General features: G+C 44.7%; 2 protein-coding genes across 4 annotated transcripts in view; one reads left to right on the top strand and one right to left on the bottom strand.

Moving 5' to 3' along the window:
- Window positions 1-9,782: 9,782 nt before the first annotated feature.
- Ubfd1 (ubiquitin family domain containing 1) lies at window positions 9,783-22,967 on the bottom strand. 2 transcript variants are annotated; one of them, XM_038320290.2, is made up of 7 exons: window positions 22,869-22,967; window positions 21,097-21,411; window positions 20,070-20,278; window positions 16,652-16,717; window positions 16,403-16,508; window positions 12,545-12,627; window positions 9,783-10,168 (listed from the first exon to the last, which is right to left on the bottom strand). In XM_038320290.2, the coding sequence occupies exons 2-7, from the start codon at window positions 21,407-21,409 to the stop codon at window positions 10,058-10,060; spliced, it is 888 nt and encodes a 295-aa protein (XP_038176218.1). In that variant the 5' UTR covers window positions 21,410-21,411; window positions 22,869-22,967; the 3' UTR covers window positions 9,783-10,057. The 2 variants fall into 2 exon arrangements, with proteins under 2 accessions (XP_038176218.1, XP_038176211.1); XM_038320283.2 differs by lacking the exon at window positions 22,869-22,967 and adding an exon at window positions 21,597-21,887.
- Ears2 (glutamyl-tRNA synthetase 2, mitochondrial) overlaps window positions 22,008-23,781 on the top strand; it is a 27,184-nt gene continuing 25,410 nt past the window's right edge. Inside the window, exon 1 of one of the 2 annotated variants that reach the window (XM_038320263.1) lies at window positions 22,008-22,178. In XM_038320263.1, the coding sequence (XP_038176191.1) occupies window positions 22,040-22,178 (139 nt within the window). In that variant the 5' untranslated portion in view covers window positions 22,008-22,039. The other variant, XM_038320273.1, reaches the window with a different exon arrangement.

The following is a 23,781-nucleotide window of genomic DNA, read 5'->3' as shown; positions in this document are numbered from 1 at the left end:
AACATTTAAGAAAATACCATGTAAAACTACCATCATGGAGCATTAAGGAGCCTAGTTTATACAGATGCCTTTATTCCATGGAGAGCTTGAAACTTGTTACATACTGACAACCAAAAGTGAACCACTCAGGCTATAAGTGACTGCTCTGACCAGAACTAGGATATTTTGGTAATACTCCCCCCCAAGTTGTTCTGGCTACTTTAAATCCCAGGACAGCTAAAGATCTGACTAAAGAATACATCTGGATTGTTTTGCCAAAGATCATCAGAGTAATTTCTCATTAACATCTCACCACACACCTGGCTTGTCACGTCATTCTGAAGGTAGCTAAAGTCCACTGGTCACAGATTTAGGGTCTTTGTGCTTAACTGTCAAGGACCTTTATGCTTCAAAAATTCATCAGAGTGGTTTCAGTAAGGATTCTGTGTTTTGATAAGTAGGCAGCAAACTGACCACACATAGCATTCCAAATTGCAGAGAGATCAGAGGACAGAAGCCATGCAATTGATGTGTAAGTTTGGTGTGTATGTTCATGTGTGTTGTGGCAAAGAACAAGGTTGATGATACGGGTCTTCCTCCTCCTTACATAATGAGGCTTGCTGCTCTTCTAGCTGGACAGATGGTTTGGGTCATTTCCTGTCTTTTGTGTCCTGGGTGACTCGTGAGCCCTTGTGGCTGGGAATGAAGCACAATGGTAGAACAGTTGCCCAGAATGCACAAGACCCTGGAACCAGCACCGTCTTCAGCCACTGTCTCCCAGGACCTCTAGTTCAGCCACTTCAGTCCCCTCTGCCCCCGAGACAGTCCCAATAATGAGCCCACCAGGAGACTCGGGGAGATGTTTAAAGTTTATGTAACAGTATTTCCAATAACACTGCTGATGTACCAATAACATGTCCCCCTCCAGGTGTTCTTAAAATCCTGTAAGCAGACTGATGGTGAAGGAGTGAGTCTGTCCACCCTGAGCTTCTAATTGTCATGGGAAAAGGCAGCATGACTGCTCTAAGTCAAAGAGCAGAGAGATGTAACTTTGGGAAACATGGAGCTGGAAAGCGCTAGGAGGAAGACATTTGGGGACAACTGGACTGTATGTATGTTAGTGTTAGAGTTCTTAGGTTCCGCAGCTAGAATAGCTGTACTGCCTGGGAATACAAAGTATTTAGGAATGAACCATGACAACAGCTGACTTGAAATGATTCAGAAAAGAAAATTAAAATGCTGTTGACTAAGCTAGTGACACTAATATTCTTTCAGCTGTCAAATTCATCAAAAATTGGGAGAATGTTTCAATATAATTTTGAAAAGGAATATATTGAGGACTTATAATCGGATGTCCAGCAAGGTCTCATGAACTGTGAGACTAGTCTAAAACAAACTGTCTCAAAAGTTAACAAGTGCTGGGTGAGGTTAGCTGACTAAACACAAATCTGTAGAATATGGAAAGTTAAGTGAAAATAAACACAGGCCTGAAATTCCAGCACTTGAGAGGAAGTGAGAGGATGAGAGGAGTTCAAGATTACCCTTGGAGCCGGGTGCTGGTGCGTGCCTTTAATCCCAGCACTTGGGAGGCAGAGGCCGGAGGATCTCTGTGAGTTCAAGGCCAACCTGGTCTACAAGAGCTACTTCCAGGACAGGCTCCAAAGCTACACAGAGAAACCCTGTCTCGAAAAACAAAAAACAAACAAACAAAAAGGTTACCCTTGGCTGCACACTCTGTCTCAAAACAAGCTGAAGATAAGCAGCATGATCCCTTCTATAAATCATACAATGAAAAAAATAAAAGGTACTTAAGTATGAATAAATAGTGGCCATTACCAAGACACATCAGAGAGATGAGTGGTTAGTAAGTAAATTTTTAATTTTAGTTCATTGTTAATAAATGAATGAAAGTAGTATCATGCTGGGCGGTGGTGGCGCACACCTTTAATCCCGGCATTCGGGAGGCAGAAGCAGATAGATCTCTGTGATGAGTTCAAGGCCAGCCTGGTCTACAGAGCTAGTTCCAGGACAGCTAGGGCTGTTACACAGAGAAGCCCTGTCTTGAAAAGCCAAAAAAAAAAAAAAAAAAAAAGGAAAAAAGATAGTAGTATCATAGAAGGTGTGAAAACTGACAAGAGTCCAGCCCAGGCTGAGGAGCTGGTGCTGTGTGTAGCACCACATAGGAAGGGCAGCATACAACAGCAGGAGCAGTAGTGAATGGAAATCCAAGTGATTACCCCATGTGTGAACCTCAGCTACCTAAGTTCAAAGTCAACCAGGGCTACTTGAAGTTCAGTCTCAAAAATAAAATATAGTAATAAAAGTAGGTGAGATATCAGCCTCTGGTTTAGGAAACTTGTAGTGCAGGGACTAGATGGTCCCTGCAGTTAAAGAAGTGACCAGGGTTAGTCTACCAAAGGACCTCGTAGTCTAACTAAGGAACGTGTTAGCCACTGTGGGATTTTCTGAGGGCAGATACCTAGGGTGTACTGAAGAGGATGAACCTGGTGGTTACCACAAGCGCTCAGAAGAGGGAAAAAGATCAGAGACTGGGATAAAGTAACGGACAGAGAAGGTCTCTGACTAACTTGATATCAATTGTTCACACAGGTGAGCTGCTACTGAAACCAGGAATAAAACGAGGGTCCAGATTTTTAAGGGATGTCATAATTTCCATTTGGGACATGGTGAATTTGAGGGGCTTGTGAGATACACAAACAGGCAAACAAGAATAAGAAAAATGCCATGCTGGAGCTAGAACTCACAGCAACGAGCCTATGAGGTGCCTCCTCACTCTAGCAAGTGAGTTAAGGCTGGCTGTGTTCCTGGGATGGGTCTTCATGTGCTGAAGCCTGCATGAATTCTGTTCCTTCAGCAATAGTGCAGCTGGGGTTGTAAGGAAACAGGGAAATAGACATACATTCTATCACTTGAAATTTCCTTATCTAGTGCAGTATATATGACTTTGAGTTTTAGAAGTGATAATAAAGCCAAATGAGCAAATCTCAGACTTTTATTAATAAGTTCAATGAATAAATGCCAAGGTAAAGGTTTAAGCAAGCAATTCCCAACATGCATCAGTGAAATCAGGGAGGGGACAATCACGCAAAATAGGCAGAACCACTTTTCTTAAGTCCTAAATAGTCAGGTGAATGGCTGCAGAATTCAGCATTGGGCAAATCTGGGTTCTGAACCGTCTGGTTGGTTACAGACGGGCATGCGATTGGTTGCTGGGCCTAAGTCCTTTAATGGCTGAAGTAAGAGAACCGGGAGTGCCGACACGGCAGAGCGGGTGCAGTGTTTGGAGTAAGTGCTATGAGGGCCCCCGAGGTCTTCCTCTCTGGCCGCCATTCTTCCCTTGAAGGCTGGAGCCCTAGAAAAGGTGTATTCAAGCAGCATTTTGTCACACAGCAAGAGGTCAAAGCCCTGTGAGATGGCCTGTCAGAGTGCTGTTATCTCTATAGAGTAACTGCTGGACAGTCTCACATTTTAGGAACTGAAGGGACAATGAGTGTCTGGTCTGTGGAGGGCAAGAGTAACAGAATAATGCATCAACTGGTACTCTTGCCAGAACTCTGGGGACAAAAAGACCTCCTGTGGTGTTGCTAGAGGACAGGTTCCAGCTCCACAGAGATCACAGCAGAGCCAGGCATTACATAGTCACCCCTGACAACCTTACTGGAGTGTTTGCATTGGGCCGGGTCTGACACTCTGGGTTTCCATTTTTAGTAAAAGAGCCCAAGTCTTTTGCCTAATTTAAGTGAACAGAATTTGTTATCAAGAACTACACCAGGCGGGGTGGTGGTGGGGTGGTGGTGCACGCTTTTAAAACCTTTAATCCCAGCACTCAAGGCAAGCCTGGTCTACAGAGCAAGTTCCAGGACAGCCAGGACTGTTAAACAGAGAAGCCCTGTCTCCAAAACAAAACAAAACCAAAAACCTTTATCAGTCTGTTTGTTTTGGGATATATGTTCACACTGACACTCTTCCAATAAAATTCAACCATTAATCGGGGCAGAATTAGCAACTAGCTGACAAGAACTACCCACAGAGGTGTTGGAAGGCCCAGGATACATACAGAGAGAAACACGAAGTCGTAGCCATAGATTCTGGAGTGAAACAGAAGAAGTTGTGGCCCTCTTGGATCTGGGAATCGTGGAGGGACAGAGTTAGCTGATTGTTAACTCCTTGGCTCTATCAGGTTTTCACCCCATTATCTGACTCCAGAGTTTTAGCCACTAATAGAACAATATAAGTAAACACTTCATCAGCCCTCAGTAATTGACCAGTGGAGTCTAAGTCTCAGACATGGATGTGACAGCACAGCCACAGTGATCGCTATACAGACGACCTGGCCCGGAGGGGTAGGAGAATTCCTGCTAAGCACACCCAGACCAGAGGATCCCTAGCCATGGAAATCTGTAATATGAAGTAGAACAAGACTCGTAACCAAGCAGGACAGGGCATGGTGGCACACACCTATAGTCTCAGCACTTGGGAGACAGAGGTAGAAGCAGAATGAAGGAGTAAGGCTACCCTCAGCTTCATAGTGAGTTCTAGGCCAGCCTGATCCACATAACAAGTTCCAGGCCAGCCAGAGCTCTAGTGAGTCCCTGTTTTAGAAAAAAGGGAAAGAAAAAAAAGTACATGAATATTAAGAGGAAAAAATTCTACAAATTAAATATTATTGATATATTTTAGATGAGATAGTAGCATTCATACTTATTCCTAGGAGATGTTTATGTAAACACAAGCGTCTCGATTTGTGTCTCTCATCAGCACAATAACGTGGTCTGATTAGAAAGCACGTGTGGACAATACCATAGCTAATGGTTAACCAAGTGAAAGGTATGAGGATGCTGAACAGCTTAGGATATTTCAACTTTCTGTAAATTTGAAAACTTTAAAACAAAAAGGGGCTGAAAGATGGCTCGGCAGGTAAAGACTTTTCCCGCATACACCTGATAACCCGAGTTGGCGTCCTAGAATCCAGTCAATGTGGAAGTAGGAAACCAAGTCCACTAACTTGCCCTTACACGAGCGATTTAGTAAGTATTCCTGCATACATGCAATTAAAAAAAAATTTAAGGTCAGAAAAATAACAAAGAATTTCGATAAGGGCAGAAGGCATAAAAATGAGACGTTTGAAAATTAGTGGAAAGATTGGGTGAACAAGGAAGTTGGATAAAAAGCAAAACAGGTTGAAAATAAAAATGGCCCTGGTCAACTATGTCAAGTAGACATGGCTAGGGTAGTGAGAGGAAAAGAGAAGCAGCCTTGGCAGTTGTGTGGCAGAGGTCTCACGGCAGGAAGCATCTCACACTTACTTCTCAGCTGGCTCTGGCTCAAGTAAAAGTGGGAAGAGACCCGTCTCTAGATCTGAGGACTGTCTGCTTGTAGGGTCTCTACTGTGGAAACAGTTGTTAGCCAGATCTTGAAGAATCTATAGGTGGGCTAGCACGATGGCTTTGTGGCTTACCCTGTTGCCAAGCCTTTCCATCCTGGAAACTACATGGCAGAAGGGAAGAACCGACTTCCAAAAGCTGTCCTCTAATCTCCATGTTACATGTGTGCACACACAAAACTGTAATAAAAATTTTAATAGAAATCTAAGACCGCAAAGCTGAACATTACAGCACATGCCTATAGTCCTTTAGGAGGGTAAGGTGGGAGGATCCTGAGTTCCAGGCCAGCCTATACTACCTAGCAATACCCTATCTTAAGAAAGAAAGAAAAGAAAACTACTTTTCAGTGTTGCTTCAGAAGTAGGAGGTATTAGCAAAATAGAAAAATGGGAGACCAAAACCATCAGGAATACTTGCCCAATGGAGGGAAGAGGAAAATGTCTAACATGTGAGTGACCGAGTGGACTATGCCACATCCTGACAAACTGTCATCCTTGATGCTAAGAATTCTGGTCTTATCCTGTTTCTGGAAATATAGTTTTCTTCCTCCTCCTCTCTGTATAGCATGTGGCTCCAGCTGTGGCTGTTTCCACTGTTTTTTTTTTTTTAACTTGTCTTTGCAGCCGGGCGGTGATAGCACACGACTTTAATCCCAGCACTCGGGAGGCAGAGGCAGGCGGATCTCTGTGAGTTCGAGGCCAGCCTGGTCTATAGAGTGAGTTCCAGGACAAGCTACAAATTTATACAGAGAAATCTGTCTTAAAAAACAAAACAAAACAAAACAAAGCCAGAGAGGCAGCTTTCCCTAACTGGAGGCATGTATGGTAGAGGGCTGCCCTAGCAAAAGAATAGTTGATTAGCAAGCTCATTAGTCTGACATTTCAGACTCAATCACATCTCTTTGCCAGCTGTTTCAGAAAATAAACTTGTATATATTACTCAAAATCATACAAGTCAGACCACAGCGGACACAGAGGATGGCTCTGGGCCCTGTTCTAAATGTTGCTAGTTCCAAGAACAGATTAGGCGCATGAAGAAGTGGAAGGAAAGAGACGCAATTAATTATCAAACTTTAATTGATTGACTAATCTTACAGGATAAACAATAAGACAGCTAGTCAAGATTACACATTAAAAAAAAAAATTCCAGCAGCGCAAATCTAATAGACTAAATACGTTCATCTCCTCCCAAACAGGCATTTTTGATTTAATCACAAACAAGAACAGAATGTACACCACAAGGAAACATAGTACTTACATATTGTCAGATACCTCTGCAGAGCTCTGTAGGAAAGGTAAAGGTACTCAACCACCAAGAAAGCAGAACCACCCAGCCTGGCAGGTAAATCCACCAACAAACCAGAGGGCTCCTGGCCACTGTGACTTCAAAAAGGCGTCTAGGCCTATGAAGAAGGAAATGGGCCTGATCTGAAGACAAAGAGGCCGTCCTTTTCCAAGAGAACAGGGTTGAACAGTAGCAAGGAGCAAGAGAAAGTCGGCTCCCTCAGTAGACGTGTGGAAAGAAAGCCTGACACTGGAATTTATTTATCCATCCTTTCCCTTCTTGGCTCCTGGCGAAGAAAAGGGCTGGCCAACTGCAAGAGCTCACAATGCTCCTCCAGGCACATTAAAGAGGAAGAATTCCCTTCTGGGTGAGGCATGGCAACTTCTCTGAGATGTGGCAATGGAGCAAAATTAATCTCTTTGGCCCTCAGAAGGGAAGCAGCAATAAGGAGCTACTTAGGCCTTACCAGGCCCCTACTATATCCACAAGATGCTATGAAAGTGCATCCTTGCCCAGTCAAACCTAACTTAAGAGCCAAAGCTATCTGCAAGGCCCACCATAGATTAAGTATCTCACAAAGGTCCTGCAACTCTTGAGTCTGAGTGCCCTGAGCTGAGGGACCCAGGCTCAGCAGTGGTTATATAGTCACATTTTTTTCTGCCCAGTAGCCTCAGGGAGGAAAAGGAAGGCATGATGTCTATGAGGGCAATCCTGCAGAAGGGCTACCAGTACCACCTATAGATGGGAGAGCAGCCCTTTGAGTGGCTACATGATGACAAGCCCAGGGGATGCCTCGTTATGAGTAGGACTCCTCCAGCTAGCTTCATGTAGTGCCACCAGAAGCCTTCTCCTGAAGAGCTCCCTGCATGCCCTCTTATCTGACATTGAAGGAATTGTGCAGAAATACTCCTGAGGGAAAAAGCACTGTGATGCTACCTAGCGGGAAGAGAATTTCAATTTGCTCACACAGATTTTGTCAGTATACTCCACATGGTAGAAATATATAAAGACTGCTCAAGGGACTGAGTGACAAAATAGCAAATACTGCTGTGACCCAGACAGATCTGAACACTTATTCCCAGGGCTTCTGGCGCTGCCTGCCCCTGCCCTTGAGAGCTTCTGTCACAGCCTTCTGTGCTGACAGGATCAGGAGCCACAGCTCAGGCAGATACAGCAAGCTCTGGAAAGCAATACTCAAAACAGCTCCATACGAAAAGGTGTCATTTACATTATTTATAGAGAATATCTCCAAGTAAGGAAAAAGCACCATTGTACTAAAAATAAAAAGGCTCACAGAGGCTTTGGTCCTCTTGAAATGACACCAGCCTGCGTGAGAAGCAGCTTGGCTCTTGGGCAGCAGGGGGACAACAGGAGGGCACATGTACTAGGAGGAGAGAAGGCAGAGACCACTGGGACCCTCACAGAAAATGGGGGGCTGGCAGAAGGGGTCTCAGAGCTAAGGTGGGGACACACAGGTCAGCTCAGAGAGACCAAACTGGGTGTGTGGCATTGTCAGACAAGTCTCAAGGACAGGGACATTGGCATACAAATGACAGTATTCAAGCCAAGATGTTCTATCTGCCACTTGGTCACTTCCTTGATAGACCTGCCAAGTGCAGGAGGAGGCTGGGACAAGGAGCAAAATGTACTTTCTCCAGGGACTGCAGGCCAACAAGAACAGAAAATCCACAATTACCACTGAGATGCTGAAACACAGGCAGTTTCTTGGACGCTGAATTTTGCGTACGTTGCTTACACGCCCAAAAAGCAGAGTAGGTTTTCCTGTCCAGATGCATAACTTGGCACTGAATACACAAAAAGCAAGAGTCTGTCTATGTGGGCTGGATTCCCAAACTACAGCTTAGAAGGGAAGGGCATAAATATCGTCATTAACTGGCTCACAAGGAATAGTCATCTTAGGCAAATACATGCGAATACATTTCACAGGATGAAGGCGGGTAACAGCTTAGATTCCAAAGTGTGAAGCTGGAAAGGTTTCTCACCAAACCTTACTATGAGAGCCTGCAACCAGTGAGAGGAGAATTGCAAAGACGGCAGCAGAAAAACAGCAAACAGCACAAAGGGAATCATCCACCAAGAGACTGTCCCTCATTTCAGTCAGTCAAGGCTTACGGAGAAGACAGCAGTTCACATGTACAAAGAACATCAGGGCTAAAACCAGGAGAGCAAGCTGGTCCTAAAAGCAATTTATCCCATCTCCGTTGTTGGAATACCACTGGCCGACCCACGGGGTCAGAGGTCTTCCATGAGAAAGGCAGCATCTCTGAACCTGGGATAAAGGACACTTGAACTGAACGCATGAGCAGAAGGACCAAATGGAGAAGCATAATTCAAACAACCACTGGACTGCTTAAGGAGTTCTAGGAAGCTTCCCAAGAAAGAAAGGGTGTGATCTGAGGCCATATGGCAAGCTGGCTCCTCAGAGCAGGGGGCCTCGGAGCAGCAAGTCCCAGGCTGTGGTAATAGGCAGAGTTTCAAAGCCAAGCTCAAGGAAGGCTGTCAACAACCAAACCAGCAGTGGAACTCCCCGGAACAGGGGTCCAAAGGGTAAGGTGTGTACACAGGACTCAAGTGAGAGATACTCTGCAATACCCCAGGAAGGTGGGAGCCCCTCCACCGAGACCACCAGTTGTTATTCCCATGTGTATTCCCAAACAGCAGCAGCAGCACATGGGAGAGAGCCTGGCAAGGAGGTGAAGATGAGGTACCAAAAGAGAAACTGGCATCTTTGGGTTTAAAACAAAATCATAGGAAGTGCGAAACATTAAAAAAGAAAATCACTGAATCAATGAGCACACACACAGAAAAAAAATATGGCTTACTAACCACCCCCATTTTGCATAAAATTTTAATACTAAAGAAAAAAACCCCAACTCATCCAATGCAGTCCAATCCAAATGTCTGCAACCAAAGACATCCGAAGATTTCAGCTGAAATCACTTCTAAAAACAAAACAAATAAAACGACAACAACAACAACAACAACAAAAAAAAACAAAGAAAAAGAACAAAGAAAACAACCAGAAAGCTTTTGATTATTCCCTCTCAGCATACTGGCAGATCTACTCTCAAACACACTTAAGAGTATTCCACACATGTTCGAAACTTGGATTTATTAATTTCCACCATACTGACTTTAAAAATGGTAAGCTGACTGCAAGAAAGGGAACCGGTGATTTTAAATTCAAATTAAGCTAATGGTGAAAGTACATCACCTCTGGCTTCAGTCACCACATCACCTCAGATTGAATAGAGATTTTTTGTGTGTGAACAAAGTCCCAGAACTCTGCAATCCAGGGATGCTGCAGACCTCTCCCGGCAATGTCCTTCACTTTGGGTCAGTCTCCTGGGCCAGAGGTGAAAGTGCTTTCAAAAATACTGCCACTTGCCCAGCACAGTGTCTTTGATTGCATCCACATATTGAGTTGGAACCCAGTACACCCAGTAGTAAGAGGCTTCCGTGGGGCCCAACTGAAACGCCTGCAAGGGAAAAGGAAAAACCAAGCGATGCTTCAGAGAAGGGTGACCAAGCAGGCAGAACAACAGACGCAGGAGGGAGGGGCGCAAACTGATTAAAAAGGGAAGAAAAACAAAAGCAAATTGTGTACATGTTTCTCCTATACTTAAAAAAAGGGGGAGGGCGAAAGGTCAAGTGGGGAGGATAAAGTTCAGTTCAGGATAGCCAACTCTAAGGCAGTAGTTTGCAAACCTCAGCACACATCAGAACTATCTGAAAGACTTGCAAAAATAGACTGCAGGCTCCAGCCCCTGGATTTTAGTTTGAGAGCCCTGAGGCAAAGCCCAAAAAACTTTTAGCAAGCTCCCAGGTAATTTCAACATTACTGGTCCAGAGGCCATAGTCTGAGGACTGCTGCCCTAGAAAACATGTCACTCACACACAGGAAGCAGGTATGAATGTCTAAAGCGCACTGTGTGAAATGTTAAAATCCTGACAGTAATGTACACACCCACCAGTATGGAAGGGTACCCATAATTCACAGTGGTGTGGCCTAGTCATACAAACACTGGAGTCTTTTATTAAGATATGAATAGATCCTTTTGATCTAGAGTTATGACAGATCACAATGCCAACATCAAGTTGCAGAAGGGTAGATACCATGATGCTATTTATGAAAACTGAAAAAACACAACACAGTACACCATTTTGTTCATGGACATATGTATAAACAAAAGCAATGACAGATGAAGAACATACATGATAGCTTATAATAATGGGGAGGGGAAGACAATGGGGACAACATCACTGTTGGTAAAAAATTTTTATTTAAAACATTTAAAACAAGTTACAAAATGTTTACAACTATCGTATTTTGGTGATGGATATATGGGTTATGGTATAAAATGTAAGATGTATCCTTTTCTGTATCTTTGAAACATAACCCTAAAAATGAAAGAGCACTGTGAACTGTGACACACTACTCTAGTAGACAATGGCATCTGGAGGAAGATGAAGTAAATCTTTCATGAGGACAAGGATAAAAGTGCTATTTAATAGCATAAATAAATAAATAAATAAATAAATAGACTAAGGGGACTGCTGAATCCACTTTTTGCCTGAAATGACTTCAGAACATTGTAACTAAATTCTAAATAATTATTCATGGAAACAAATTCCTTAGGAAATGTCTAATGTGGTCCATTCACCCTATCTGCTTCCCCATCACCAGGCTGCCTGGAAAACAGGATTTGCAAGGCCCACAGTGTCAAACTGTTCAAACAAATGTTTCAAAAGAGAGGGAAAGGGTCAGGCTAAAATTATCAGTATCAACTGTTAAAGTAGAAAAATAATTGAACAGGCAAAACCAATCTGTCTGCTATCTTGTTTTTATATATTACGGAGAATTATTACAGGCAGTAGAGGCTGCCTGATGGCCCCAAAGGAAGCCCCAGTATGTTCTCATCACCGCCAGGAAGAAATTCCAAAGAGCCTGTGTCCAGCGACTACAGTCCCATGGCCTTGACTTTGGCACCATCCTGCTGACCCTGAGCAGGCAGGAAAGGACACACCAGCTATGCAGCTCACTGTATCCTAAGTCCCTTTCACTGATTGCCCTAGAACAAGTAGATTGTCCAACGTATCTCTGTGCCATGGACTTGGTACTCCTACCTATAGTTTAAACAACTAGCTGTGATGGAGGTGGGGGCAATACGGCAGCATCACGATAGGCCAAATACTGGAAAAAAACAAAACAAACCAAAAAACTGTTTCCTGGAGAAGAACAGCAGGCAAACCCACCCTCGAACTGTTGCGAGCCCAGGTGTGCCTCTTGTAGCAACTTTGGAGTCTAGGCAGGTAAACTTCACTTGTAGAGTGCCCATTTTATCAGCTCACTAAACTGCCTGCTTTGTTCTGCACAAATTGATGAGCTCTATATGCAGAGCAAGCATGCCCTGGACCCCATTTCTCAAAGGGCTCCCGGCCATGTGGGCACACAGACCACTACAGGAGAGAGACTTCTTGGTATCTTCACAGCCCCATGGCTAAGGTGATGTTCTCTTTTATAAGCAAGACAAAACTTAAAATGAAAGTCCAAAAGCCATTACAATTCATTTTCCTGGCCTAAAAACAAAGTATAACAAATAAGAGGAGACAGAAGAGAGTTCTAAAAAGGAGAGGAGAAAACAAACCCTCCTTTGGACTACTGGGAAAGTAAAAAAGAAAAACAAAGAAGCAAAAAACAAAACCTCATAACTGGGAACTCAACTCTAAGTAGACAAGAAAACGTAAGGATCTCCACAGTCTTCTGAAGACTGCTTACTTTTCAGTTAGCAATGAAATCCACTCCCTTCAAGAGGAAACAGGAGCAGACGGCCAGGCAGGCTGAGGCTACTCACCATCATGTGGTAGTCTTCGTGTCCTTCGATAGGTTCACTAACCACATTTTTAATGGAGCCCATGGGCAGTTTCTCAGTCCGCTCTAGGTTTAAAGAAGGACAGCAGTTACTCAAAGGTCTACTTGTCCCAACTCCATGTTGGAAAATGTGTCCAATTGGCCACAGCAATTCCTCCCACACTAGAGCTGGTTGGATATATAGTAACTTAGGTGGCAGGGACCATGCCCTCTAGGGATGAGGGACAGCATCTTCTGACCAATGCTACAGCCTGGAAGGGAGCTAGGGAATCTGGAGCATCAAATGGAAACAGGGTTCAGTGGCAGTGGAGTGAAAGTCTCAGGGCACATTTACCCATTTTAGTAGTAGTTCTCAAGTCTGATTATTAAAAAACACCTCAAAACTCCATTTTGCTTTCATAACCCAAACCTGGAATTGGCTAATGTTTTGAACACCTAAAAAGGGCAAAGTCAAGAAGCCCACAACAAAGAAGCAACAGGAGGGAAGACTATATGCCAAGCTTCCAAGGCTATTTATTGCCTGTGCCAAAACTTACAAACCCTTTATAAACATAACTGTTTGTGGTGGTCTCTCAAAAACATTTATGCCCTCACCTGATTAACACTGGAGACACCAATGATCACTGGGGCAGAGACCATTTTACAAGTTTAAGGATGGCAGGAAAGAGGAGGCAGCCATGAAGCAGGCCTTCAGTGAGATGAGGCACCTGTAGCAGACAAGTGTAATGGTGATGAGGCAGGGGATCTTTGCCACAGGAATAACCCAGGAAGCACCAGATACCTGAGGTACAGGCAGGCATTGTCATAACACTGTTAAATTAAGGTGGAAAAGACTCCTTAGAGCTTTTATAGAAAGAAAGATCTTAAAGACAGATAAATAAACAACTAGCTTACCAAATGGAACTAGAAATTTAAGAGTCCTGGGCTCTGGTTTTACCAGTTACATTAAGTATTGTACTTCTATTGGCCTTGACTTCAGAAAACTGGGAATGGGGAGAAGGGGCCTGAATGTCTACTTCATGGCTCTAAAACAGCAGCATACTTAAGATTGAGACTTTTCAAATACTTGCCACTTTTTCTGACTTTTTCTCAAATTCCAAAGGCTGGACAATCCAAACACCAAGCAGCTGATAAAGGCAATCAACTAAGGTTTGACTGTTCTACAAATAGGCTGACTACAAGCCTAGCACGCTCTCCAGTGCAGCTCCAGGGTCTCACCTTGCTTCTTCCTACACAGGCAAGTTTGTTGTGTGTGGCAGTCTTGAGAGTCCCTTATTCAGCAAAGTACTCATAGAGAGGCCAGTTAGCTGCTGGGACATTCACTTTACAGCAGCTTCTTGCTGAAGTGAAGACAAGCCAATGGCTTTTAGCCAACTCCCAGAGCAAGCTGTGCTTCTCCAAGTCCCTTTGATGCTAGGTGACAAAATTCCTGGGTACATAAGAAAAACACCCACCCTCTGGGCTAAGGAGGTAGCCCATTGATAAGGAAAGGTTTAGCTCAGAATGAATAGCTCAGATTATCAACCGTGAAAGGCACAAGGAGTTCATGGCCATGCTCCTTTAATACAGCAGTGGAAGGAATTCTCAAATCTCAGTGCATCAGGACATTGCTAGAGTTCTGCCCTCACACTAAAGCAGGAAGCCAGCTGCTTCCAGAAGCTTAAATACAATCTCTGAGCCAGGCATGATAGTTCATGCCTACCTAAATCTAGTATTTTTGAAGCTAGAGTGGGAGAATCACCAAAAGTCTGAGGCCAGGTTAAGCTATAGTTTCCTCAAAAACATCAAACAACACACACAACTTCATGGGGAAAACTATCCCAAACCACTTGCATGCACCTACCCTCCTGGACATGATGGCCTTCCAAGACCAGCCTGCGCAACTGCTCTCAATGTGGGCTGCCAGCAAGCAGAGACACCCAGCTACAGAGGAGCCATATGCATCAGCAAGAAACTCAGTAATGGAAGATGAGGCAAGATCACCAAGAAAACCCAGGCAGGGCTGCTACTCACTGGCAAAGAAGATGGTATGACAGGCTCTCTTGAACAGCATGTTCAAGCAAAGCCTTCAAAAGCCATTGGAAAACTAGAGAAACCTTTTAAAATTTAGAGAATTTGGTCTGACCACGCAGTTAAGAGTTGGCTATAAAACAAACAATATAGCTAGCTATCAGAAAATGAGAAAACTCACTTTCAACACTTCAGTCATTTTTAATACTCCCTAGGGTTGAAACAGTGATCTGTGTTCTAGATTCATGGTTCAGATAATAAAAACCACACCCCCATCACCCTGCCCAAGTTTTATTTTTGTGAAAGTTGACTCCATTTTCTGCAACCAGCCCTTGGAAACAAGTCTCTGATGATGGGACCACTATTCTCCTCTTTGGCATGTACCTCAAATACTGAACACCTACAGTGCTGGCCACAAACAGGTGAATTAGGCATGTTCAGGTCCCTCCAGGAATCTAACGGGGACAGACGAGTCGGAGAGTAGAGAGTGCTCTAGGGACATAAACAGAGTGCTCGAGGAGCAGACGCAACTCCAAGGAACAGAAGTTCACTGGCGGGTTAGGGAGATGTAAGGAAGGCTTCATTAGGAAAGGGCATATTGGGGGTGGGAGGCTTGGAAGATTATTAATCCCAAGGACTGAGGAGATGATATTCCAGGGTAGGGCCCAGCAAAGACAAGAACTCTGCAAAATATGAGCTGGGGAATTCAAGCATGTGCCTCAAGCACACGAGGCTGACAGAGTGGGCCGAGGACTTAGAACAGGGTATGGTGAAACATCTGAAGCAGATCTGGAAGAACTAATGGTTTACAGGCCTAGGAACCAGACAAAAAGCAGTACAACAATGAGGACCAAAGTTGACAGAAGGGGTCAGGTAGACAGAAACTTGCTCCTAATACAACTTTTAAAAAGAGGCTAGTAGCCTTTATAGCCTTTAGCAGTAGCTAAAGGGATGTAGGGCAATTCTGGAGTGTTACCAATAAGATTTGGCAACTAGCTGGGGGTGATGGTGCATGCATTTAATCGCAGTACTCAGAGGCAGAGGCAGGCAGATGTGAGTTTGAGGCTAACCTGGTCTACAGAGCAAGTTCCAGGATAGCCTGAATTATATAAGGAAGTAGTACATAAAAAAAGATAACTAAATAAATAAAATTCGGTAAGCATCAAGGAAAGGTTGAGTAGAAATGGTCAGGAATACTTCCCAGAAACAGCAAGGCTGAACCAGATACTGTGGGCAGGCAGAGTGTTACTGACAAGGGATGAGGATGTATATAAAGGGCAATCAGCGAGCAAAGGGGAAATTCTAGGTGGCAATTAGGGAAACTTCACTTCTAGAATCAAACTGACCAATAGGGAGGGGCCACATAGGCACCATGAGCAAAGCTAACTAAAATTAGATAGGGCCATGGGGATTGTGGTGAATACCACTGCTTAGTCACAGCTACTCTATGCCTCATAAAGAGTGCAGGCTCCAGTGGCCAGATCTCCCCATTAGTTTCAGAGCAATCTGATTTGTACAAACTATGTATATATCCATAAAACCCTTGCTTAAGGACCAGATTTAGGTCATATACTCGGGATCTCTTGGTTTATATATTAACTTAAGGGCCAAATGTGAAGGATGGTCTCTGAGATCAGACTAAAAAACAGAGGGGGATGGGGCCAAGCAAGAGGCAAGCATGTAAAGACACAATCAAAAGCTATGAAGACACAAAGCATGATGAGGAGAGGGGCTCCAAATGAAAGGCAGAATCACAGTCAGGAACCACTGCTTTTGGGTGCTAGAAGCAGGCAGGATGCCGGGATGCCAAAGAGGCTGAGAACTAGAGTACCTTTAGTGCCGATCCACAGCTGGTCTTGCTCTAGCTTAAAGGTGAGTCTCACTTTCCCTCCAGACTTATTATACATGCCAGACAAGGGTACCGTTGGCAGACGCTCCTGGAGGCATAAGAGCACAGTGAGAAAGGGAGGGGCAGTAGGACACAGAGAGGGGAGATGAGACAGAACTTGAGGCCATGATTATAGGAATCTTAAATTGTGGAACCAAATTCTTTAAGAGTTCAAAAATCAGGCCAGCTTACCTGGGCACCCTTAACAGATGGCATCACATCTTCAGGTTTTCCTTTGTCCAACACTTTCCTGTGTTGCTACAATGTAAGTCAGAACAAAGAGGAAAATAAGACATAAGACACTCTACTACATTTGATCCAGGTTTCTATGTCTTGGATAGAGAGGATGAAGCAGCCTAAATGTTTGTTTGAAAGCTTTTAGTATCAATGGATACTTTTAGTATCAATGGACACTGCAGAGCAAATGTGTTAAAGGGAGTTTATGTTGATAATGAAATGTTCTTTACTTGTACTAGCTAGCCACTGGTCTCTGACTTATAAGCACTTTATATGTGACTAGCAACATAAAGAAGTAACTTCTCATTTTTATTTAAGATTAACTATCCACACATAGCTACCATATTAGACATAAAAGTTTCACAGACTAAGTAGGAGTTCAAGGTTACTAATTCAATGTTTTACTCCCATCTCACCCTTGAAAAACCTAATCATTAAGTTAATAGACAGGAAAAGAGAGCAACATCTGCATTTTTCAACTCCAAAGAAACTACACACTGCCTGTATAGGTATAAATGCCAAGCAGGGTCATTTCTCCATTATTATGGACAGCCAGACTATGACAGAAGTCTTCCTCTACCCCACCATCAATCCAGTCACAAATACCCAAGGAATCACATTTTGAAAACAGAAATGCCGACTCCCCCTATGCTTTCCCACTAAGAAGCGTCCAAGCCCACTCCTCCTGCCTTCTATCTCAGGGCTCGAGTTCCAAACTCACAGTCCCTAAATGCCTTCATCTCATCTCTTTTACATCTGTGGTTTTACAGGTACAGCAGCTGCTTGTTAAAGCTGGAACTATTTGCCAATAAATGGGCCAAGGGTAAAACTCAGTGAAATGCAGCACTCACAGGCAATGAGCCAACTCAAGCTTTCACTGGTATAGCAGGACCCCGTGGCAGGGATTGCTAGCAAAGGGCTGCTGCTGACATCAGCCTCAGATCCCGGAACACGCTCATCAAAGCCTCATGAGGGAGTGAAGCCTCATTAGGTAGTGCTATGCCTCGTAACCAGTGGCATCACCAAAGCAAAGCAGCATAGACTGGAAGTATATTTGAGTCATGCCTTATAAGCACCTTTGAAAGAATCGTCCCTGAACGGTGGTAAACAGTTTTAAGCCTGTTAAGCTACCATTAGTAACCCAGAACCTGCATTTACAAGGCAGGTTATGCACTAAGGATGTGACAGGAGAAAATACTCACATTCCTTTATAAATGTGGTAAGGGAAGACAGAAAATACCAATGACCTCAATGGATTACAGGAAATTAGGACCCCATATTTAGGGATGAAAATGGCTTATATAAATATTTACTTTTAGATGATAATTCAACTTTACAACACTTATCTAAATCTCTATAGAGGTGATGCTCTACAGTAGAGTATGTGTTATATGTAGAGAAAAGGTCCCAGGTTCAATCCCTAGCACCAAATACAACAGGAAACAAATACCCTATGGAAAGGTGTTTTGAACTTCAGAGTGTTGGGGATTTTGTAAAGATAATAGTTTTAAAACACGTTACATAATATTCTCTACGGGGGGAGGGGGCTGGAGAGATGGTTCAGTGGTTAAGAGCATTGCCTGCTCTTCCAAAGGTCCTGAGTTCAATTCCCAGCAACCACATGGTGGCTCACAACCATCTGTAATGAGGTCTGGTGCCCTCTTCTGGCCAGCAGGCATACACACAGACAGAATATTGTATCTATAATAATAATAATTATTATTATTATTAATAATAATAATAATAATATTCTCTATGGTATCTGGGGTAGTAACTTATAACCGAATAATACTTCTTTCAAGCATATTAGTATTTCCATCAAAAAATGTTAAGAGGAGCTGGAGAGATGGCTCAGAGGTTAAGAGGTCCTTCCAGAGGTCCTGAGTTCAATTCCTAGCAACCACATGCTGGCTCACAACCATCTGTAATGGAATCCAATGCCCTCCTCTGGCGAGCAGAGGAACATGTAGACAGAATACTAATAAATAAATCTTTTAAAAAATACTTTTTAGCCGGGAGGTGGTGGCATACACCTTTAATCCCAGCACTAGGGAGGCAGAGGCAGGCGGATCTCTGTGAGTTCGAGACCAGCCTGGTCTACAAGAGCTAGTTCCAAGATAGGCTCCAAAGCTACAGAGAAACCCTGTCCCAAAAAACCAAATAAATAAATAAATAATAGGGCCGGAGAGATGGCTCAGTAGTTAAGAGCACTGCCTGCTCTTCCAAAGGTCCTGAGTTCAATTCCCAGCAACCACATGGTGGCTCACAACCATCTGTAATGAGGTCTGGTGCCCTCTTCTGGCCTTCAGGCATACACACAGACAGAATATTGTATACATAATAAATAAATTTTTAAAAAGAAAAAAAATAAATAAAAAATATTTTTTAAAAAGTGTAACTGTCCCCAGACTTGTTCAATTTCGCTAACAAAATTTTAAAAATACTCATTTTTGATTATGAAGGAAACATAGATTGTGAGTGTCTAACACAAAACTATCTTTCTCCCATGGTTACTATGTCTGTAGTGTGTGGCCCTATAACTAATGTTGGTTTAAGTAAGATTTACTCTGGTCAGGACACATATTAAATTAAAATTACATGGTAAAGGACTAGGGGGTAGCTCAGTGTAGAGTTCTTGCCTACTATCGTGCACAAGACTCTAGGTCCAGTCCTCCGCATCGTGTACACAAAACACACACCTATAAACAGGCATGATGGCACACGCCCACAAACTCAGCACCAGGGAGAGAGAGAGAGACAAGAAAACTGTACAAAGTCCAGGCCAACTTAGTATCCAGATCAAGCTTCAGGCCAGTCAGGGCTAAGAAATGAAACCCTGCCTCAAAGAACAAGCAGAAAAACGAGTAAGAGAAATAATATACAAATGCAGACTATCTCATGAAGAAGGGCCACAATAAACACACAACAAAAAGTGTCAATATCTTCTTATTCAGTTTGGTTTGGGTTCCTGAAATGGTCAGTTTTAGGAGAACCTCTGAAATCTCTTGACTTCTACACCTATCCAGAACTGGGCTTTTGAACTTGAGAAGACACCTGTAAGGAATAAGGGTTTCATTCCAATACTGGTCATCTTCTCTGGCACAAAATAAAAGAAATCCATGTCTGGTTCCACCTGCTAACTCCCTGAAGTCTCCTTTCACAAAGGCCTTATCCTAAAGCAAGGAAGACTAAGGCACACTGACCAGCCAGATGACAAAGTTGCAAATTTCAGGTAGCTGTCAACTCCACTGCTGCACCCAACTGCTCCATAAATGTCCATCATGGGCCCTGTCCAAAAAGCAACTTATTCTAGGGAGAATGTAACCAGCCTCCAACTTCCCAGGACCAACAAGTAAGTACACAATGCACTCACCTTCTGTCTGCAGAGGGGCTCCTTCTTGTTCTCTTCAGCCTTTGCGTCCTGCTGGGCAGCATCTTTGGGGGTGTTCACTGCTAAAACATCATTTATAGTAGAGCCAACCACCATGATCTTGGCTCCACTGGCCACTTTTATTTCTCTCAACGTTTTATCTTCAGGAACAAGTCCCTTATACATGACCTTCTGCATGGCGGGTGGGAGACCTTGACAAAAAGTGGAAGGTAGGGAACGGAATAAGCAGGAAATGTATGGACCATCATGCTTCTGTAACAAAACAGGAAGTGAACACTGGCTCCATCAGCTAGCAGCTTTTTGAACTTGGGGGGATTTGGACCATCAGGATATTTCGTTGCTAAGACCTGGTCCTTCTAGTAGACTTAGAATTGTTCAACATGTCTTCGTTATCATTCCTTCCAAGTCGCTCCTCAGCCTTATTCTCACTTAAATACTGAGACTGTCCAAGCATCAGGGACACAGCAGTCAAGAAGTTCCTTTCCTATGGCATTTACAGGCTACATGGGAATAGCTTAAGAAAGAAGTAATTTTTAAATAGCAAATCAGTACAAACAGAGTGACCAAATATGAATAACTGTGAAGGGCCACCATGACTGTCAATATTAATGTTTCAGGAACTTCCCTTATGAAACTTACCTATCTGCTAAAAATAAACCTAGGCCCACTCAGAATCTACAGTTAGTGCCCAGGAGCTGTAAATTTAATAAATGCCGCGGGAGATTTTTCACTATCCTCAGTAGTCCAACATTAGTTAGATGGCTGAGCCTAATAATTCAGTTTAAGGTTTGCATCTCTGCCCCACCATTTGGTAGCTCTATATCATCACGGATCCAGTTTTCCCTCTGTGATTAATAAAAGACATGCAAATACTGACTTCAGAAAACTGCAACGAGGGTAGCGGGAGTCCATGCAAGGAAAACACAGCAGGTCTAGCACGACGTAAGCAATACGGACTAAAAGGTGGGGGTGGGGGATGGAGGCAGTTGGTTGTCAGCTCCTAGAATACCTGTAATGGAGTGAATCTTCTGCTTTAGCTCGGAACCCGTGCTGTCCAACGGGACCTTCACGTCGTGCTTAGTCTTGTTCCAAATTATCTTCAGCTCCACCAGCTCCCTTCCAGCACCGCCGCCTGCGTCCTCGCCGTTGCTGACCGAGGCCTGAGCCGCAGGGTCCCCAGGGGGCTGGGCCGGGGCCGGCTGCAGGCTGCCTCGCGCGTCGCAGGAGTCCTCGGCCGCCGCCCCCGCCGCTGCTTCGTCCTCCACGCAGTTGAGGGGCCGTGCGGGCGCCTCGGTGGGCACAGCCTCAGCCTCCGTGTCCATGCCTGCAAATGAGTTAAGAGGGTGGGCGCTCGCCGCCGGCCGGGCCTGGGACGAGAATGAGCCCAGGTGCCACTGCACCGCCGCTGCTGCGCCACCTCCTCCCTCTAGGGCCAATTCCCGTTCCCAGACCCCCGCAGCGCCGGCAGCTCTTCAGCCGCCGACCGACCGCCTTCCCCTCCGCACTCACCATCCGGGGCCCCGGCCGCCGCCATGATGATTGTGTACAACACCCACCGCGCCCGCAGGGGCCGCCGGGAAGAAGCGAACTGGCTGAGATTGGCCCCCGCTACAGCCCCTAATTTCACTCAGCCTGGCCGGAAACAGGTGGAGGTTTCTATGGAGACCCGCCTCCTCCGCTTCCCTAGCCGGCCCCTGCCACGCTTTAGCATTCCCGCAGCCGAGGGGGCGGGTCTGGGAAATGGCCCGCTCCCTGCGCGCCGTCCCCTAGCGGCGGTGCACCGTCCCAGCTGTTCAGAGGGGAATGGGCGGCCCAGATCGGCGGCCTGCGCCTTTAAGTGGGCGGGGCCGCTCTAGCTGTGGCGGAAGTTGATTGGTGGGAATGAGCTCCCCCCCCCCCCAGCCTCGCGGAAGTGACGCGCGAAGAAGCCCACGTGTGTGTTTCTATTTTACATGGCGGCGTTCCTCCAGAGGCTTCCGTGGGCCGGGCCTCGCACGGCGGCCCTAGGCCACCGCGTGGGATGTCGGGACGCCAGTCTGGGCCCAGATCCCGGGGCCACGGTGCGAGTTCGCTTCGCTCCCAGCCCCACAGGTAATCCTGGCGGACGTGACGCCCGCGCCTCAACCCACCGGTCTGTCCCCGCCCCCGAACGTTCCAGAAACAGTCCCTTCCGGTGTCTGCGCGACCCCATTTTACAGAGACGGAAATGGAGGACTAAGATCTGAAGTGATTCAGGTTCCTGGAAGTTCCTTTGTTATAATGTCTCGGTTATTTTTTTGTGTAGTCAGCGTGTAGTGCGTATAAACTGTGCCAAGCCCTATGCACTAGAATGCAGTGGTCATTGAAAAGTTAGCGTTCCTGCTTTGAAGAAACTCATTCTAGTGACCACGCCATGCACTTATAAGAAAAATTTTAGGGTTATATATGTCATTTTGGAAATGAAGCGGAATAGGGTGCCTTAGGAGGCATTGCTGAAGAGTTAACGTTGAGAACCACATGTTAAGGAGACCTGCTTGAAGCCTAGGCAAATGGCGCAGTGGCCCGGGTTTATTACTACTGAAGCTTAGCAAGCCAAGGGAAATCAGGCCAGTGTATAACCTGTTAGAAATACTGTCCTGTCGTCTTGCTGGATGGTGGGGTACACGCCTTTAAACCCAACACTTGGGAGGTAGAGCCAGGCGGATCTTGAGGCCAGCCTGATCTACAGAGTTCCAGGACAGCCAGGGCTACAAAGAGAATGTCTCGAAAGACCAAAATGAGAGAAACATTGTCGTCACTTACCGTCCGCACCACACGTTCCCAAACCTCCTTTAGCTCCAGTCACCTTCCACCCACTTGACACTGCGCGACCTTTCGTTCCAGACCCAAGGTCAGCAGAAAAAGATCATTGGGACAGAGTCCCAGCTGCGCAGGAATGACACATTGCTTCAGGGCAGGCGATATAAATCGTGGAATTTTTTTAAACTCTGTGTGGTGGAAGCCCTGATTCTTAATTACCAGTTGTGGTTCTGTATTTAAGACTTAACATAAATGAAACTACTAGGGAAAAAACGAGAATCTGGAAACCAGACAAAACAAAAGCTCCTTTCTTTTTGTTAGTCTCAGTTGACATCAAATGGCTTATCAAATGGATGCAAGTTTCTAAACCTCAAGTCTCCGTTTCTGTGCTTACCTACTGTGAGTGTGCACTGAATATGCCCCTTATTTGAAGAGGCACTTGTGTTGGTCAACAAGGCCTGGGATTTTCTGCACACATCTATCTAGATATATAGATAGAGGTTTGTTTGTTTGTTTGTTGTTTTTGTTTTTTTTTTTTTTTTTGAGACAGGGTTTCTCTGTTGCTTTGGAGCCTGTCCTGGAACTAGCTCTTGTAGACCAGACTGGCTTTGAACTCACAGAGATCCGCCTGCTTCTGCCTCCCAGAGTGCTGGGATGAAAGGTGTAAGCCACCACCACCCGGCCTATATTTGTTTCTGGCCATTCCTAGATGTGTCATTTTGGCAATGTTCTCTGCTCTGTTTATGTCCTAGTTTTGCTATTTGTCAAGTAGGGCTAATAATAGTTCTTGACTGATGGTCCTGAGCCAGTGTAGCTGAGCCTTCACTTCAATTATCATTTTCGTTTCTTTGCTGACTGGCAGGAAAAACCCAAATGGGAAGGAGTTGTCAGTCAGTGTAGATCACTGTGATAGTTA

This window comes from Arvicola amphibius, chromosome 1 (assembly GCF_903992535.2).
Source record: "Arvicola amphibius chromosome 1, mArvAmp1.2, whole genome shotgun sequence".
Lineage (NCBI taxonomy): Eukaryota > Metazoa > Chordata > Mammalia > Rodentia > Cricetidae > Arvicola > Arvicola amphibius.
This window is presented reverse-complemented; position numbering and strand designations above follow the sequence as displayed.